The sequence below is a fragment of the Cydia splendana genome, chromosome 21, assembly GCF_910591565.1.
Source record: "Cydia splendana chromosome 21, ilCydSple1.2, whole genome shotgun sequence".
Classification (NCBI taxonomy): domain Eukaryota; kingdom Metazoa; phylum Arthropoda; class Insecta; order Lepidoptera; family Tortricidae; genus Cydia; species Cydia splendana.
The window spans coordinates 9,730,055-9,750,778 of NC_085980.1; the positions used below are offsets into that span (position 1 = coordinate 9,730,055).

A 20,724-nucleotide genomic window follows, 5' to 3' on the forward strand; every position below is an offset into this window, starting at 1 on the left:
AAAGGACCAAGGTGTTTACAAATAAAAATAGTACGTTACTTGATACATTCAAGGAGGGATATCGTTATCGACGTAAGATATGTTAGGGTTAAGAAAATAATAATAATATAGGTATATTATGTATTAGGAACTCTTATATTTATTTAATGCGAGCGCGACGCACTGATATAGGCGGCCCAAAAATACGTACAAGTACGAACACTATTCCTAAAACATTTTTATTAACGTATTCTCGGACCACTTGTATCAGTTGTATCCTGGCGTCCGTGTGTCGTGCTCGCACAAAATATATTCTTAGAGTTTTAACGTCATATACTGATACTGCTTAAAATATTATGTACTTACTTACCTATTTTTTACGTTTCAGAATAGGTAAATAGGTACTTAATCTTCTTATGTCTGAAGTTGGAGTTAAATATTGATTAGGTAACTAAGTATTCAGTAGGTAAGTAAATAGTTGACCAAGGGTTAAAAGTGACCTGTTTCACTATTTTGGCGCTCAATCCATTCGCTAATAATTCGAGGGTAAAATTAAATAAAATGGTAAGTAGATAATATTAAATATACTCTTAATTTTTCTTATCAGCAAGGCTCGGAAAAACGCTTGTCATTTTGAAAACATAACGTGACATAACCATAATTTAGGACCAGTTTATGAGTCGAAAATGTTCGTTCATAGTCTACGGGCGTCATTGCGGGGCATATTTCGGGCATTATCTATGAAAAGGGACCTTATTATCGACTGCGTCGCGCGGCATTATTTTTGTATCGGAGCATCGATAATAATGGCGTAAGCGCCATCGAAAATAAGGTCCCTTTTCATAGATAGCGTCACATTTAATCGTTGACATTGGTATAAGGAAGTCTCTGTTATACGAAACAGGGTTACCGCATTCACTGCCTGGGGGCGTGGCCTAGGAACAAACTTGTATGACGGTGGACGCACATGTGCGTCGGGGGCAGTGAATGTGTTAAGTTTTCAAAATGACAGGCGTTTTTCCGAGCCTTGCATCAGCTATCAGGAAATAAAATACATTCTTTAAAACAACTATATTTTATTACGTATTAATGGCATTTCTCCCTCTTTATTCCCTCAGTTGTAACGAAATGTGTTGTCCCTCCACGTACTTGAGTACCAGATCAAACTTCAGTTTCACCTTACTGTAGTCAGCCGAGACTCGGTACTTACGCACCAAATGGACCAGCATGGTTTTCACAACCATATATGCATAAGGTTTTCCTGAAAACAAAATAACCTTTTATTAAAGAAACAACCACGATAGAAAGCAGCGTTTAATTATTTCATACTAAAACTTGATTTCGTTTGTTTTATAAACTGGAACTATATAAACTAATTACAGGACTGTAATTATTTATTTTTAGATTAGTTTTATTTATTTTTAGATTTAGTTTTTAAGTTTTTAGGTTAGTTATTTTACTATGTTTTACTTATGGTATTATTTTGTTTCTAGGTATTAAGTTTGTATGCACTAATATTAAATAAAAATATATATACTAAAAAATTACAGGACTAGATATACCTCATGTCATTGTATGTGCAAAGTTTCATTACAATCCAACACGTAGTTTTAAAATGAGAACGGAACTCTGTTTTTATGGGAAGGTGAAATTCGGCCGAGCTTGCTGGGGACTCTTAACTACGCCATTTAGTTTCTTTAAATGTACTTAGCCCTACGCCAAAGTTAACGGAATTCAATAAAAACACTGTGTATAATTAATTGTATGTCGCATCTAATCTACGTATAGGTAATGATATTCAGCTGGAACTGGAAATAGTAAACATGTAGGTATCTTTGTTAGCAATTGACATTTAACCTAATACATATTTAAATGTAGGTAATGTATTTTTACTGAAACATGAATTTCAACTTAGAAATGCATGCTTGAGCCGTAGGTAGGAACACCGGTTTGAATTTGGAATTCATTGCCCGAGAATACGCTAACGCCCGCTGTTACTAGGCGCGTACTCGATAATCGTCTAGTAAGAGAAAAGTTATTAGAAACTAATTTTGAAGACTTGTTAAATATACAATGTCCAATTAAATTATATGAAAGCTTTACTGTTATGTTTAAAAATATTTATGATGCATGTTATAAAATACAACCGACCAAAGACGTAAATAATATTAGAGATAATAAGAACTGGATAAATGATAACTTGAAAACAATGATCTCAAAACGGGATAGATTGTTCGTAGTTTGGTGTAATGATCCAAAGAATATGTTGAAAAGACTTGATTATACTAAATATAGAAATAAGTGTAATAAAGCAACTAAGAAGTGTAAAAATGAATACGATAAACAAAGTATATTAGATTGTAATAAAAATATTAAGATAATATGGGAGAAAATAAACAGTTTGTTAGGAAATAATAAAATCTCATTAGACAGCTCCGTCTTTAGTAATATGGTAGACCAAGGTAACACTATTAGAGACATTTGTAATAAGTTTGTATTTACCTTTACAAACGAGATAGAGCAAATTAAGCATACATGTAACGATATATGGTTAGACAGAAACAAATATGTTAACAGGACGGACGTGTGTATGAGATGGCAACCCGTGCATAGCAAAGACGTTAAACGTGTAATTAATCTAATAGATAAAAATAAAGCGCCGGGAAGCGATCTTGTACGCATGTCTGACCTGAAGCTAATCGTAGATAAAGTAAGTCCAGTCATAGCCAAATTAATTAATGTATCAGTTGCTCAACATAAATACCCTAATAAGTTAAAAGAATCTCTAGTACGTCCAATCCATAAAAAGGGTGACCGTAAAGTATACTCAAATTATCGACCAATATCCATTCTCTCCAGTGTAGATAAAATAGTTGAAAAATGTATAATCAAACAAAACAAGCTCCTTCCTTCAAAAAAACAGTATATTAAATGACTAGCTGTGCCCGCGGCTCCGCCCGCGTGTAATTCGGTCTGTGTGAGTAAGCGGCTAATTTCTAATCCTAATTTCTCTCCCTCTCCCCTGGAGGCGGAACTTGAAGTAAAGTTGACAGATGGATATGCTAGAGGACTGAAGTCCAGATAAAATATTTTACAATTAGGTACCACTAAATAAAACTACACTCAAAAATCAATAGTTTTATTCGCCCTTATTCAAATTTTACATGTGATTTAAACTTAGAGAATATAACCAAACGGAGTGGTTACGTTACGTAGGTACACATTTGATGTGCCCCTCCACCGCAAAAAACGCCAGACTATTTTGTACCGAAAATTGGCGTCTCCGTTGGTCATATTCTCTAAGGATTTAAACGACAGAGTAGTAGGTGAATATCGGACGATACAGTAAGGTATACGCGCGCGGGCGAAAGCGAAGCGGCCTGCCTGGCTAGAGCGCCACTCACCGTGGTCTTCTTCAGACTCCTGAGGAAGACCACGTGCCCCTTGTAACCTCAATGCGTTGCGAAACTTTCGTGAATGATTCGATTTTTTTCGGGAAGGCATATAAAATGCGAGTCCCAAATCGTTTGACTCCGCAAACGACCAGTCGGCCGGATTAAGATATTTTGATGCCCTAAGTATTTCTAGACCATGGTGCCCCCTCTCCCTAGGGTCATCAAGATTACATTGAATTTTTTTGGTATATTGAGTGACGTTCATTGCTGCATTTCAGCTGAGAATGGAAATCAGTCACATCATTTTATCACGAAAATTGACAGTGCCGCAGCAGTAACGTTGCAACAGAGTACCTAATGCTGCTGCAGGCGCCACCCAAATATCACCTTTATCATATCTTAGAAAGTTATTGAAAACGCGAGCGAAGCGAGCGCGAAAATTTTTCGATATAAAAAAACGCAATTTGATAGACAGTTGTACATTTTACTTTTAGTACGGAAGTCAGTCACATCATTTTATCACGAAAATTGACAGTGCCGCAGCAGTAACGTTGTAACAGAGTACCTAATGCTGCTGCAATCGCCACCCGAATGTCACCTTTAGGGGTCATCCATTAATTACGTCACACGAATTTCTAGGTTTTTTGACCCCTCCCCCCCCCTTGTCACATTTGGTCACATTTGGCAAACCCCTCCCCCCTAGTGTGACGTCACATTTTTTCTACGAAATCGCCAAATCGAATTAAGTAAGTACCTAAGTATTATTAATATTTTATCAAAATATTTTTGACGATATAAATATTAGTAATTTTATAACCCAAAACTGCTTAGGAAAGAAAATTAAAAGAATAAAAACGATTATCGTTTTAAAAACTTGTTATTTAAATGTACAGCGAATAAAAAAAAAAAAAAAAAAAATTCGGTTACTGATGAAGTTAAAGTGACGTCACAAAGTTTGTGTCTCCCCCCTCCCCCATGTCACAATATGTCACATTTTCTTGACCCCCTCCCTCCCCCTAAACGTGTGACGTAATTAATGGATGACCCCTTATCATATCTTAGAAAGTTATTGAAAACGCGAGCGAAGCGAGCGCGAAATTTTTTCGATATAAAAAAACGCAATTTGATAGACAGTAGTACATTTTTAGGGTTCCGTACCCAAAGGGTAAAACGGGACCCTATTACTAAGACTTCGCTGTCCGTCCGTCCGTCCGTCCGTCCGTCCGTCCGTCTGTCACCAGGCTGTATCTCACGAACCGTGATAGCTAGACAGTTGAAATTTTCACAGATGATGTATTTCTGTTGCCGCTATAACAACAAATACTAAAAACAGAATAAAATAAAGATTTAAATGGGGCTCCCATACAACAAACGTGATTTTTGACCAAAGTTAAGCAACGTCGGGAGTGGTCAGTACTTGGATGGGTGACCGTTTTTTTTTTGCTTTTTTTTAGTTTTTTTTTTTTTTGCATTATGGTACGGAACCCTTCGTGCGCGAGTCCGACTCGCACTTGCCCGGTTTTTACTTTTAGTATGGAAATCAGTCACATCATTATATCACGGAAATTGAATGTCACCTTTATCATATGGTAGAAAGTTGTTGAAAACGCGAGCGAAGCGAGCGCGAAAATTTTTCGATATAAAAAACGAATTTTGATAGACAGTTGTACATTTTTACTTTTAGTATGGAAATCAGTCACATCATTTTATCACGAAAATTGACAGTGCCGCAGCAGTAAGTATGGAAATCAGTCACATCATTTTATCACGAAAATTGACAGAGCCGCAGCAGTAACATTGCAACAGAGTAATGCTGCTGCAGTCCGCACCCGAATGTCACATACACTTAACTAATATAATCAGATATACCTTACTTTACTTGGGTGACATTTGCAGGCACAGGCATACAATTGTCACCCAAGCATTTTTAATAGGTGCTGCTTGATTGCTGTTTTAAATTTAGTTTTATTGGGCTCGAGCCTGATATTTTCTGGAAGACTGTTTAAAAAATATGGCAACCTTTTTTTTAGAGTTCGGTCTCCGTAATAATTGGTGACGCGGGGTATTTCATATTTTCGCACAGCCGCTGATCTTGTATTGATACAACATGTCCGACCATGGCAGCAGGTCGCTTCTTGGCGTTTCTCGACCTGCTTCTGGAGCTGGGGGATGAGGGGTCGTTCGCAGACGAGCAGATCTTGCGGGAGCTGGACGTGTTCATCGCGGCGGGCCTGGAGACCTCGGCGCGGGCGCTCGTCTCCATCATGGTGTTCCTTGGGACATATACGGACGTGCAAGACAAACTATACCAGGAGTAAGTTCTGATAATACAACATGTCCGACCATGGCAGCAGGTCGCTTCTTGGCGTTTCTCGACCTGCTTCTGGAGCTGGGGGATGAGGGGTCGTTCGCAGACGAGCAGATCTTGCGGGAGCTGGACGTGTTCATCGCGGCCGGCCTGGAGACCTCGGCGCGGGCGCTCGTCTCCATCATGGTGTTCCTTGGGACATATACGGACGTGCAAGACAAACTATACCAGGAGTAAGTTCTGATAATACAACATGTCCGACCATGGCAGCAGGTCGCTTCTTGGCGTTTCTCGACCTGCTTCTGGAGCTGGGGGATGAGGGGTCGTTCGCAGACGAGCAGATCTTGCGGGAGCTGGACGTGTTCATCGCGGCGGGCCTGGAGACCTCGGCGCGGGCGCTCGTCTCCATCATGGTGTTCCTTGGGACATATACGGACGTGCAAGACAAACTATACCAGGAGTAAGTTCTGATAATACAACATGTCCGACCATGGCAGCAGGTCGCTTCTTGGCGTTTCTCGACCTGCTTCTGGAGCTGGGGGATGAGGGGTCGTTCGCAGACGAGCAGATCTTGAGGGAGCTGGACGTGTTCATCGCGGCCGGCCTGGAGACCTCGGCGCGGGCGCTCGTCTCCATCATGGTGTTCCTTGGGACATATACGGACGTGCAAGACAAACTATACCAGGAGTAAGTTCTGATAATACAACATGTCCGTGTTTTTATAATATTTTACATTGATTACGTATGTAAGTAATTATATAAGAGACTCGCACCTGCAGACAAACTGTGTAAACAGTTTTGCAGGGAACTGAATTAGATCGTAAGGTTATTTCTTGTATTAATAATAGTAATAAAATAAAAAAAATATAAAAAAAAATTCAACGAGACTCAATGTCTCTTACGTTAACGACTGTTATACGTTATGTCAGGGACTGAAGCCAGTGACTGATAACAGCTTATTTGACCCACCAATGCAGTTCCTCCTTCCCAAGCTGAAGCCGCAGAACGCCCCGGGGCTACTCGGCACCCTGGAGGGGTCCAGCCATCGCTCCGGCCTGAACTGCAGGCGGTCCGCGCCCCAGATCGGCAGCCGGTGGATACCCCAGAACAGTACCGCGCAGCCGCTGCCAGCTGGGAGCGTGTAATTCTCTGAAAATATTAATTTGGACCTATTGAATCACCTTTTTCTAAATTTCAAAACTACAAAACTAAATTTTCATAACAATCTTGTCTTTTGACTTATGTAAGTCGACTTCGACCGGGATATGTACCGTGATTACGCGTCCGGTGGTAACGTAGAAAGCGAATGCAGCCGACGCGCAAGAATGAGAGTAGACCGATCGCGGTCTACACAACTTTGACACCCACCCGCTATCTTCAGTTACCCGTGAACAAGATGCCTGTAACTGCGTCGAAATATTGGGAGCTCAAAAACAATTCAAAAGGTAATCACGGTCCATATCCCGGTCGATATAAGTCTAGTGAAACTAAACGTGAATCATTCAATCTTGAAGTCGGTTAAAACTAACAAACAAATTAAGATATAATTAAATTATATTCTTACTAAGTTTGATGTCTTTGTCCACTTCCCGTCCTATAACTGGGATAACCGGACTGAGACGAAGAGCTTCCTTTATGATCGCCTCCGTGTACACGAGTCTCGACATATCTTCTTTTCCCAAATACGAACTTGGGCCCAGAACCGAGATTATCCTGTAAATTAAAACTTTGGTCAATGTCAATAAACTTTGAAGTGCTAAAAATCAAAATACATGTTATTTTTAAAAGTCACGGAACAAATGTTGGTCTGTTTGAGGAGTACAGATGAACACGTCCAGCTCCCTCAAGATCTGCTCGTCTGCGAACGACCCCTCATCCCCCAGCTCCAGAAGCAGGTCGAGAAACGCCAAGAAGCGACCTGCTGCCATGGTCGGACATGTTGTATTATCAGAACTTACTCCTGGTATAGTTTGTCTTGCACGTCCGTATATGTCCCAAGGAACACCATGATGGAGACGAGCGCCCGCGCCGAGGTCTCCAGGCCCGCCGCGATGAACACGTCCAGCTCCCGCAAGATCTGCTCGTCTGCGAACGACCCCTCATCCCCCAGCTCCAGAAGCAGGTCGAGAAACGCCAAGAAGCGACCTGCTGCCATGGTCGGACATGTTGTATTATCAGAACTTACTCCTGGTATAGTTTGTCTTGCACGTCCGTATATGTCCCAAGGAACACCATGATGGAGACGAGCGCCCGCGCCGAGGTCTCCAGGCCGGCCGCGATGAACACGTCCAGCTCCCGCAAGATCTGCTCGTCTGCGAACGACCCCTCATCCCCCAGCTCCAGAAGCAGGTCGAGAAACGCCAAGAAGCGACCTGCTGCCATGGTCGGACATGTTGTATTATCAGAACTTACTCCTGGTATAGTTTGTCTTGCACGTCCGTATATGTCCCAAGGAACACCATGATGGAGACGAGCGCCCGCGCCGAGGTCTCCAGGCCCGCCGCGATGAACACGTCCAGCTCCCGCAAGATCTGCTCGTCTGCGAACGACCCCTCATCCCCCAGCTCCAGAAGCAGGTCGAGAAACGCCAAGAAGCGACCTGCTGCCATGGTCGGACATGTTGTATTATCAGAACTTACTCCTGGTATAGTTTGTCTTGCACGTCCGTATATGTCCCAAGGAACACCATGATGGAGACGAGCGCCCGCGCCGAGGTCTCCAGCCCGGCCGCGATGAACACGTCCAGCTCCCGCAAGATCTGTTCGTCTGCGAATGACCCCTCATCCCCCAGCTCCAGAAGCAGGTCGAGGAACGCCAAGAAGCGACGTGCTGTATATTGTATAGTTTGTAGATGTAAAAAACCGGCCAAGTGCGAGTCGGACTCGCGCACGAAGGGTTCCGTACCATCACGCAAAAAATCAAGAATGTTGTATGGGAGCCCCACTTAAATATTTATTTTATTCTGTTTTTAGTATTTGTTGTTACAACGGCAACACAAATACATGATCTGTGAAAATTTAAACTGTCTAGCTATCACGGTTCATGAGATACAGCCTGGTGACAGCCAAACAGATGGACAGTGGAATCTTAGTATTAGAGGGTCCCGTTTTTACCCTTTGGGTACGAAACCCTAAAAAGCTAACACGTTTTTCTATAAGAATAGGATTCTAACTCTGTAGAATTATTATTAAGGACTCAGTTAGAACGGCCCGGGTCCCGGCGGGGCATCCGACACTTCGTTTTCTATATAAAGCATCACGTGATCACCAGTCACCTGTCATAGAAAATGAAGTTTCGGTTGCCTCGGCCCGGACCCGAGCCGTTCTAGCGTGAGGCATCCCTAGCTTATGCAATAGAATTGTTATTTGTTACTTTTGACGACGGAAATTATTAATATAAAATAACAGGTACTCACATGACGTTGTGGCGAGCTTAGTTTGCTGCCTTTCTGCTCGTCTTTTGTTAAACACCTATTAAAAAATAAAATTACTCGAGTTAGACCAGGAGAAGTCTGCAACGATTTTGATAGCACACGCAGTGCAAGTGTCATTTATACGTTATAATTTCATAGAAGTTTGACGTTTAAAATACCTAACACTTGCACTGCGTTTGCTATTAAAATCGTTGCAGACTTCTCTTGGTTCAACTCAAATAACTCCTTATACGACCCATGATTCAAAACCAGCAATACAAGCTTGCCAAAGATGAATGAGATTTAATGTAGTAAATAAAGGTAGTGGACCCCGCAGTAATTCCTCAGCCTGAAAAAACTTTACAGTACTATAAAGTATCAATAAATAAAAAGTATTGTATAAATTTCCAAAGAATAATAATAATAGAATTAAAGTAAATACCTAAAGTCTTAAATCGTTAATATCTTTTTACGGAAAAATGCTCCGTTCAAACTTTCTTCACCAGACATATTCATGTAACGTATTGCAACAATATATGAAATATCAAAAAAATATCCCAGCAGAAATACCAGTATTAATAAAATAAAATTTTTTGGCGTGTCTTGGACCGGAAAATTGCTCAGTCTAATTTTTTCACTGGAATGCCATTTTATTGCCGTTTTATACCTACAAAATGAAAATCTAAAAATTTTCCACTCTCAGTTTTTAATAGTTCTATAATACATTACATTTCAATACGCATTTTTTTTGGATTTTTTTACCCACTGCGCCAAATTATATTCTAAGATCATATAAGAAGAAAAAAATGACAGAGCAATTTTCCGATGAAAATGAGCGTCAAAAAAAGGAAGTATCATAAAAAAATATTCTCATGTTTGACAAAACTTTTAGATTTTTTTCTAGTATCACATACTGATACAAATAACTTATTTTGTAAAATAATTTTGGACTGAGGTATTACTCGGTTCAATATATAATCAGATTTGTGTTTTTACCTAACTTAGGAGTGTTTTTTTTTTGGATATTTATAATGTTAGTCTCGGCTCATACTATACAATAACCAAGCAAAATTTCATCGACTGAGGAATTAATGCATGGGTCTCCATACAACATCTTGCTTCGTTTACTCCACTAATTACAATTAAAAGAAAACCCACGCAATGACTCGATCGTGATAAAACCAGATCCAAATCGGTTAATCCATTTAAGAGCTACGGTCCCATAGACAAACTCACATATATAGTCAAACTTGTAACAACTCTTTTTGCGTTGGAAAAGTAAAAAATCAATAAATCAAGCTACAAGCTAGCCTACTGCGAACGTTTAAATTAGATGTGTGCTGTAACCATTAAGGATGACTCTCGCGCTCACGCTAAAACGATCCGGGTTCGGGCCGAGGATTCCGACACTTCGTTTTCTACGACGGATGACCCGTAATCAGTTGATCACGTGAGTTTTCTATAGAAAACCAACTGGTGTTAGTTCCCGGATTCTTATTTTGTCGGATTCTTTTATATTAATTGGATTGTGAATTGTGACGTCCTTAACGCGAAACCCGATCCGGCGAAAGCGGAACGGAATCCGGCGAAACAAGAATCCGGCGAATCGGGAACTAACCGAAAACTATAAAGTGTCGGACGTCTTGGCCCGGATCCGGACCGTTCCAGCGTGAGTTATCCTTTATGTTACTTACGGTTTTGGACATGTTGCGAATGACAGCCACCGCTTCTTCAATGCGTTTCCGAAGTCCAGAGAACTGATACAGGAAGTCGGGGTGAAGCCAGAATTTGCCCAACCGCTGAGCGGAACCCTCGAAGGCGACTGCAATGGCTTTCTTGTATTCACTGTCGATGACCGATTGGTCGTCCAGAGAAATACCGACGGCGGTTTCTGCAATGTGTGCAATCATGTGTATGTGTATGTGTGTGTGTATTTATTTATTTAACATTTTAAATCAGGCAACAAGGCCCATATTACCAATACCTTACAGACTAACATATATCGTGTACAATGCGCGCAACGACATAGACGCATGTGTAATTAAATTATTTACTTAATTGCGAAATTAGCGCGGCTCGGCCGCTGCTGGTAAATTGACGCGATGAGTGACTCCGAACAGAGTCAACCCATCGTGAATGAGTTCCTCGCCTTTCTGCAGCTAAAAAACAAGCTGGTGCAGGAAGGAGCGATGGATGCGGTGACTGCTGTCCAGATAAATTCGCGTGCGTCGAGTTTCACCGTGGAATAAGACATCTGTGAAGCGAAGCAAGTGCTGTGTCAGTCCCTTGGGATCGTCGGCACCTATGTACCTCACCGGAGAGGGGATGAAACCGGGAAGAGGTCCCTTGAGGATATAATGAAAATCCTAAGGGAAAACAAGGATCGAATTCCGGAGTTTGTGGCGACGGGTGCTCAAATCCTGCCGTCGTGTGCCCCGGATAATGTCGACGTTCGCCTCTTGGCCCTTAATACAAGATTAGCCGAAGTTATTATGAAGTTTGAAGCTAGCCTAGTCACTATCGCCGAGTTACGCAACGAAATCACATGTTTGCGGAATGCTCCAACTCGGTCGGCGGTTTCAAATTTCAAGAGCGATTATCGACCTGACACTGGAGTCAAGTCGGTTAGTTTACGTGTTGCTGACACTGCAAAATGTGCCGCATGCGGCGCTGCACCGCCCGCGCACCCCCCGCGCGCGCGACCGCCCCCTGTCTCCTCGAAGTCACGTCAGCGTGCTTATGCTGACGTCGCCGGTCAGTCTGTCGCAGCTAACCAGGTCAACGCGCCTTCTAAGGCGTGTGAATCACGGGCTCCCCTTTTGGAGAAGTCCTCCCGCACCAATGTGGGTAAGGAGGGATTCACACTGGTGGAAAGGAAGAAAAAAGCGCACAGGGCGCCCAGTAAGACTCTGTGTGGCACTGCGGAACCGGTTAATTCTGGTCTACGAATTGCGACACCGAGTAAGGCGCTATATGTGTCTCGCCTGCATTACTCCGCCGGGGCCGACGAGGTGGTGGAATACGTCCGCCGGAAGACTGGCTTCACGCTGAGGGTGCAACAGCTACAGTCGCGTCACTATGTGCACTTCAGTTCATTTGTGGTGCGCGTGCCGCGGCCGCTGCAGGACACCATCGCAAGCGCGGACTTCTGGCCGAAGGGTGTGGTGTTTCGGCGGTACCGGGGCAACCTGCCGAATCTTATGCCGAGTCAGACGGAGCCACGCTGTTACGTCGTCGCCCAAATCTAATGTTTAATTTGTCTTTGGTTTTTATTTGTAGTTTTTTTGTTGTTTTTTTGTATTCTTGTTTTGTAGTTTCACAGTGCCTTAGTTTTTACTGTAATGCTGTGTCACTTATTTGAGTAATAAATAAATAAATAAATAAAAATAAATAAATATATAAGTATGCGTTTTTATAAACTTAAAAAAAACTAAATATTAGTACATATTTAAGCTATGAAACGGCGTGGCTCCGTTGAATCGTCTGGTCTTGTGGTGGGTAATGCGTGGATAGCAAGGAAAACATTGACATATATAAGTATTACTTCGTAAAGATGGGCGCTACGAAGTGAGCCAGTTCGTTGGTGTGCAAATCGCGTTTATTCGTTGGTGCGCATATTCCCTCGGCATTATATGAACGGGCCGGTTCGACGACAGTGCCGCCCTTCCACACATCGATTGAAACCACTTTTATACCCTACCCACATATGTATTACCTGTATGTATTACTTATGATCTTCTATACATATAATAAAGCTGAAGACGGTCGAAAGTCATGGAAGATATTTGAAAAAAAGTTGGCTGGGGATACTTAGAATCGATAACAGAACACGTTCCAAAAGTTTTTAGAATTTTTGTCTGTTTGTCTGTTTATCTGTTTATCTGTTTGTCTGTTTATTTGAACGCACATCACGTGAAAACGGCTGAACGGATTTTGATGAAAACTTTACTAATCCGTCGAGAAAATTCCCGGCCAGGTTATAGGGTATAAAAATTCAACCCCTAAAAGGGGGGGTAGCCACAACACCCGATTGACTTAAGTTTGCCCCTGAATCTTATGGCGCTACTTAGGAAGGAGGGGCAAACGTTTTTCAAATATGTGCTACCACTATTGAGTACCCTGGGTATAACAGATGGCGCTGAATTTAATACGTTGTGACATGAATAAGCCACCGAGGAAAGATTTTGCCAAATTAACTCTAAGTTTAGAAGACACGGATATCAACAAAAATAATTGAATAATTATGTTGATTTAATAAATTAATAATACTTATATCGAAAAATTTTCGCGCTCGCTTCGCTCGCGTTTTCAATAACTTTCTAGGATATGGCGACTGCAGCAGCATTACTCTGTTGCAACGTTGCTGCTACAGCACTGTCAATTTCGTGATAAAATGATGTGACTGACTTCCATACTAAAAGTAAAAATGTACAACTGTCTAACTGTCTATCTAATTGCGTTTTTATATGGAAAAATTTTCGGGCTCGCTTCGCTCGCGTTTTCTATTACTTTCTAAGATATGGCGACTGCAGCAGCATTACTCTGTTGCAACGTTACTGCTGTAGCACTGTCAATTTTCGTGATAAAATGATGTGACTGATTTCCATACTAAAAGTAAAAATGTACAACTGTCTATCAAATTGCCGATTTATATCGAAAAAATTTCGCGCTCGCTTCGCTCGCGTTTTCAATCAATTTCTAAGCTATGGCGACTGCAGCAGTATTACTCTGTTGCAACGTTACTGCTGCAGCACTGTCAATTTTCGTGATTAAATTATGTGACTGATTTCCATACTAAAAGTAAAAATGTACAACTGTTCTATCAAATTGCGTTTTTATATCGAAAAATTTTCGCGCTCGCTTCGCTCGCGTTTTCAATCACTTTCTAAGATATGGCGACTGCAGCAGCATTACTCTGTTGCAACGTTGCTGCTGCAGCACTGTCAATTTTCGTAATAAAATGATGTGACTGATTTCCATACTAAAAGTAAAAATGTACAACTCTGTCTATCAAATTGCCTATTTATATCGAAAAAATTTCGCGCTCACTTCGCTCGCGTTTTCAATCAATTTCTAAGATATGGCGACTGCAGCAGCATTACTCTGTTACAACGTTACTGCTGTAGCACTGTCAATTTTCGTGACAAAATGATGTGACTGATTTCCATACTAAAAGTAAAAATGTACAACTCTGTCTATCAAATTGCGTTTTTATATCGAAAAATTTTCGCGCTCGCTTCGCTCGCGTTTTCAATAACTTTCTAAGATATAGCGACTGCAGCAGCATTACTCTGTTGCAACGTTGCTGCTGCAGCACTGTCAATTTTCGTGATAAAATGATGTGACTGATTTCCATACTAAAAGTAAAAATGTACAACTGTCTATCAAATTGCCGATTTATATCGAAAAAATTTCGCGCTCGCTTCGCTCGCGGTTTCAATCAATTTCTAAGCTATGGCGACTGCAGCAGTATTACTCTGTTGCAACGTTACTGCTGCAGCACTGTCAATTTTCGTGATTAAATTATGTGACTGATTTCCATACTAAAAGTAAAAATGTACAACTGTCTATAAAATTGCGTTAATATATCGAAAAAATTTCGCGCTCGCTTCGCTTGCGTTTTCAATAACATTCTAAGATATGATAAAGGTGACATTCGGGTGGCGACTGCAGCAGCATTAGGTACTCTGTTGCAACGTTACTGCTGCGGCACTGTCAATTGTCGTGATAAAATGATGTGATTAATTTCCATTCTCAGCTGTAATGCGGCAATGAAACGTCACTCAATTAACCAAAAAAATTCAATGTAATCTTGATGAGGGGGCACCATGGTCTAGAAATGCTTAGGGCATCAAAATATCTTAATCCGGCACTGGTCGTTTGCGGAGTCAAACGATTTGGGACTCGCATTTTATACGCATTACCATGCATTCCCGAAAAAAATCGAATCATTCCCGAAAGTCTTGCAACGCATTGAGGTTACAAGGGGCACGTGGTCTTCCTCAGGAGTCTGAAGAAGACCACGGTGAGTGGCGGTCTAGCCAGGCAGGCCGCTTCGCTTTCACTCGCGCGCGTATACCTTAAGGGGCCCACTGATTAACAGTCCGCCGGACGGTATCGGCCTGTCAGTTAGAACAAAATTTTGACAGTTCCGAACAACTGACAGGCCGATACCGTCCGGCGGACTGCTAATCAGTGGGCCCCTTTACGGCTTAGGTACTGTATCGTCCGATATACACCTACTACTCTGTCGTTTAAGTCACGTGTAAAATTTGAATAAGGGCGAAAAAACTATTGACTTTGGAGTGTAGTTTTATTTAGTGGTACCTAATTGTAAAATATTTTATCTGGACTACAGTCCTCTAGCATATCCATCTGTCAACTTTACTTCAAGTTCCGCCTCCAGGGGAGAGGGAAAGAAATTAGGATTAGAAATTAGCCGCTTACTGACACAGACCGAATTCCACGCGGGCGGAGCCGCGGGCACAGCTAGTTATTGAATAAAGATAGTTGTTAAAAAAAAAAAAGGTTGTGGACTCCAGATACAATAATGTTCCCCGTTCAATCTTAACATCAGTATCCTATACAAATACATATGGCATTTCCTAAGGGCTAAAGGCCTTTGATATGAATACAAGAGTGAGTGTTATTATATGAACTGTCTTTACTTTTGAAATCTTTGAAGGAAAACTGAATAATTAACAAACATTGACTTAATTTTGACCTTGTTGACATTGTTATGCTAAAAATAAAGCGAGAAAATAGTGATTTAACTGGGTTTGATTTAACGTAGCGTACCGTTTTTAGCATTTTTGGCAAAAATTTCGTTTTTGGTATAAGCTTTTGTCGCTGAGTCCTTTTCTTTCCACAGGCAACTAATACTCATCAAGACAATTCTAACAACCCCAAACACAATTGTAATTAATTAAAGAGGTTGCGATGTTTTTTCACATATATGGCCGCCTCCTGTCTCCATCGCCAGCTCAACTCCATGTCATCATAATATTGCATTCTCATCCGATTTACATATGTACCTATGCAAATTTCAGCTCAATCGGAAATCGGGAAGTGGGTCAAATTTAGCTTCCAAGATTTGACCCATACTCTAACAAAAGTAACAAACATAGGTACAGTCGCCACCAGATATATGGGAGCGGCCGAGGTGCTCAAAATTATCTGAACACGCCTCTATTGTCAAGGCGTTAGAGTGCATGTTCAGATATTGTGACCACCTTGGCCGCTCCGATATATGTGATGGCCACTGTACCTACCGGCACGGCAGTAGCTAGGGTTGCCAGATCGAAAGGCGCGATTATCGGGAAAATATAACGATTTTTCGGGATTTTGGGACTTAAGTCGGGAAAAAAAAACATTCAAATTAAAGTAATTGTATTAAAAACAAAGATATTTTACATTATTGGCACTACGTCAGCTGCTCGACGCGCCCGTCGCGGGTCGCTCGCTCGCTCGACGATAGTTCGGAACTTGAAATTATTGGTTTATAACGTAAAGCTGTTTGTCGGGACAATTTTCACTTTACCGGGAATCGGGAACACATGCTAAAAATCGGGAGAATCCCGCCAAATCCCGACCATCTGGCAACACTAGCAGTAGCACGGTCGCATTTTTATCGCTTGTCACCATGCCTGTCACGTTCTAACAAGTATGCAAGTGCGAAAGTGACGGACATAGTGACCGGCGATAAAAATGGAACCATGCTGCGCCCGCAGGGCAAGTTAAATAAAAGCTTGTAAAAATAGGCCCTACTAAAATCACTTACGACAAACGGCCTCAAGAGTAGCTTCAAGGAAAAGCTCCGTGGGATCAAACTCGCCGGTCCCAGCCTTCGGCTCCATGTCCTGCGCTAGCAGCGCCGCCTGCCGGTTGAACACATCCAGAAACCCATCCAGCACATGCTGGCTGAACGTAGGATTCAGCAACTTGCGGTTACGCTTCCATTTTGACACTAAAAACGACTTCCCACGTCACTTCTATTTAGGTATAGGTCGACCGGGATAAAAGCAGCTATGGGATTATTGTGCCTTTTTGAGTACCACATACTTAAGTATGTACCTAAGTAGTACTCAAATACCTTAGGGATGGCCAGGGGGCGCCATAAGCCTTCAGTAAGAACTTAAGAAGTGGATATACTTGGAAAAATGCGACTATTTGAGAATAACGATACGGACGTAATAACCCCATAGTTGCAATTACACCTATAGTCGTAATTCAATAAATATTAGAACAGTACAGTATTGACATTGATGATTGATTTTGGATAATTTAATAACTAGTAGTCGCAAATATCCAGTTCTGCCCCACCACGTATAATAAACAAACCGTCTGTCACCTTTAAAAAGGATCGTTAAATTTTATTGTATGGGACGTTTCATCATTCATTGAGTGATGACGTTATCAGTCTCTTTTTAAGTGTGGTTGGTGCAACTGGCCCTAAATAAAAGTTGACCTAACATCAGCATGACAATCCGTCTAATGGTCTAAAGCAGCGGTTGGCAACCTTTTTTTGCGTAGTTTTAGTAGTTAACGATGAGTAAGTTGACGCGGGCCGCACTTTGATAATAATTATTTCCCAAGTAGCACAGATTAGCTGTATAGCAGCAGCATAATGAAGTACGAATACGCTTGAAGCTGGAATATAAAAGCTGCATAAGAGCTGTATAAGCGTCTTTTCAGCTTCTATAACTCTTAAATGGGCACAAATTAAGCAGCCTTAAGTTCACATAGCTACTTAAGAGCGTTGTAGCAGCAATTTAACGGAATTATAAGGGGTAACAGCAGTTATAAGAGGTGTATATTGACTGGGTAAGAGACCACCAGTTACCCTTTATTCAGCTAATATGTCACATGTGCGCCCTAATACCGGGAAAGATTGACGTTGGGCTGAATAAAAGATAATTTATAACATATTTTTACACCTCTGCCTTAAAAATCAGCTATTATATTTAGTATAGTGACGACGAACGCAGAGGTGAACATATTTATATTGAAGCAAAAACGTTAAGCGCAACGACACCATAAGTCATTTTGTTGAAGTGTTTAGTTAAATGGTTGTACTTACATGATCTTTTATATATTAATACGAGAAAGATGTTTGGGAATGCAAGTTTATTGACATTATATATATACATTATCTAAGAAAATTTCAGTGCGCCACGAAAATAATCAGTATTTATTTAAATTAATGATATAAATAAGCTATGTGTAAAAACTATTTCAGTGGTTTGGACAGAATTATGAGATAAAAAGTTAATAATACGTGATAGGAAGTACTAAACTAATGATTTAGGTTAAGAACTCAGGCACAAAACCTTATTGTTACCCTTAAAAGTTGGAAAAGCAATTTCAATTTTGTAGGTTATATACAATAAAATGGCGGTCAATGTTAAAAAGCAACGTGAACCGTTAAAATTCTTATATGCAGCATACGACTGTTATATATCTGATAAAGATACTTAAGTGAACCACTATAAAGTCCAAGTCGTTATTTCGATACACTAGTGAACCTCTAAACAGTTATAAGGCATCTTGTGAACGTTTTAACAGCCGCTATGCAGACAGTCCCAATGGTAGTATAATAGGCTGCTTATCGGTAAACATGTTCAGCGCTCAGCCGTATTATGCGCCACATGTGTTCGATTATACGTCTATTGGTTTCATAATAGTTCACTCGTTCTCCCTTATAATAAGTCAGCGCAATAGAAGCTGCTTTAGCGGTAAACATGTTCAGCGATAAGCTGTATTATGCGCCCCATGTGTTCCATTATACGTCTATTGGCTTCATAATAGTTCATTCGTGCTCCTCAAAAAGTCAGAATAATAAAAGCTGCTTAGCGGTAAACATGTTCAGCGATAAGCTGTATTATGCGCCACGTGTGTTCCATTATACGTCTATTGGCTTCATAATAGTTCATTCGTGCTCTTATAAGTGTCTTAATACGCACAGAGCGTTAGATAGAACTAAAAGTGAGTAGTTATAGAGCTATCTGTGCTACTTGGGTTATGACTTTATCAGACATTGTCGTTTTTCAATATTACATAGCCAGAGAGGCTCACAGGCCGCAAGTGACAGTTTCACGAGCTGCATGCGGCCCGCGGGCCGCAGGTTGCCGACCGCCGGTCTAAAGTAATCTAACCTCCTGAGTCCCAGAGGCCCTTATAAAGGCTTACTTATTTATAAACTTTCCAAAACGTCATTTTATCTTTGGTTAAATAAATAAGTCAAGGTTCTAAATTCAAACACGAAACTAACGATTCTGGGACTAAGAGGCTAAAATTGGTCGTTGAACCAAACTCATTAAGGGTCGGTTGCACCAAACTGTTCGTATCGTTAAAGAGTTCGCAAAATTTTTATGTATGGAAAGTTTCATAATAAAGCGCCGGGGCGCGCCGGCTGATGTTGATCAGTCTGTCAAATGTGGTTGGTGCAACTGGCACTTAGTCATTTCATTACCTACTGATGTAACACGTCAGATGTAAAGAACTTCTTGATTACCATCGGAAGTGAGCAATCCATCGCCGAACCACCCGAAAACTACGTTGTAAAAGTAACTTTTCTTTAAGCACGAGTTCAACACGGTGAAAGCGTCATCCGGGTCGTTTATAACTGAAAAAAAAAACCAAATATTTTTCTTTAAAAATCCTTGTTTACGGTCTATGTTAGACTTAAGAGGGAAAGTACTATAGCACTTACTCGTTCATACAAAAAGAGAAAACGTTTCTCCACTTCTAAATATTTTCCATTCTCCGAGATTTTTTAGTACGGTATTGACACAATGAAAAACTAGGTTTATAGGTATTCCGGTTTAAAAAATTTGCAATTGGTACAAAAAAATATTTTTTTTAAAGCGAAACCTATAAACCTAGAATACATACTTATACATATTATCTGAAGCGATCGACATCTAAATCAAAGTGATATTATTATGTTAAGATTTAGTTAGTGGAAACCGTTTTCTCCCGAAATGGAAATTGTACAAAAAAAGTACCTTTTGTCAGTCCTATACTCACAGCATTCTGAATTTCTGAACTACAAAGTTTAGGTAGGTACATAAAATATTTTAAGCAAATGTATTATAAAGTAATTACAAAATATGGCTTTGGGTCCAAACCACAGAGTTGTGATGCCTCCAGATTTCTCAGCAGCATCGCTGGCTTCTTTAACGTCTTCCCAGAATCCTGAAATTAATAAATAGAAATGCGTATCACATTGTTTTAATCAACTCAAGCAAGAACTAGACTTGGACCAGTGGAGTACCACTCATATTCATGTACCATCAGTATTTTTCAAACAGCTTGGTAGTAAAGTGACAATTGGCCCAATATTTTTTTTTGCATCTTAAAAATATAGTTTATTCAGAGACCAAACTTTTATATCCGCAACGCAGGCTTCGTCAGGTAAACACAAATTTACAATCAGCTACAGGCATCGTCACAAAAAACTACAGCGATAAAATCCGCAACAGGCTTCGTCAACTCAACTACTCTAAAAATACACATTAATAAGAAGAAAAAAAAAAAAAAAAAAAAACCTACAAATAAAATACACCCTCCAACTCCCCGCCAGCAGGCAGTGTACCCAACAAGCTGGCCGCATTTCCCCGTTGAATAGC

At 40.8% G+C, this 20,724-nt stretch overlaps 1 protein-coding gene across 1 annotated transcript in view; it reads right to left on the bottom strand.

The window, feature by feature from the left end:
- The window catches only part of LOC134801364 (uncharacterized), a 32,146-nt gene extending 12,161 nt beyond the window's left edge, over positions 1-19,985 (bottom strand). Inside the window, exons 1-11 of the mRNA XM_063773903.1 lie at positions 19,967-19,985; positions 19,608-19,718; positions 16,875-17,060; positions 10,789-10,985; positions 9,098-9,152; positions 8,322-8,511; positions 7,913-8,221; positions 7,641-7,862; positions 7,247-7,395; positions 6,652-6,831; positions 1,088-1,240 (exon numbers count right to left, since the gene is read on the bottom strand). Of these exons, the coding sequence (XP_063629973.1) occupies positions 1,088-1,240; positions 6,652-6,831; positions 7,247-7,395; positions 7,641-7,862; positions 7,913-8,221; positions 8,322-8,511; positions 9,098-9,152; positions 10,789-10,985; positions 16,875-17,060; positions 19,608-19,718; positions 19,967-19,985 (1,771 nt within the window). The remainder of the gene's footprint in view (positions 1-1,087; positions 1,241-6,651; positions 6,832-7,246; positions 7,396-7,640; positions 7,863-7,912; positions 8,222-8,321; positions 8,512-9,097; positions 9,153-10,788; positions 10,986-16,874; positions 17,061-19,607; positions 19,719-19,966) is intronic.
- Between the last annotated feature and the right edge of the window lie 739 nt (positions 19,986-20,724).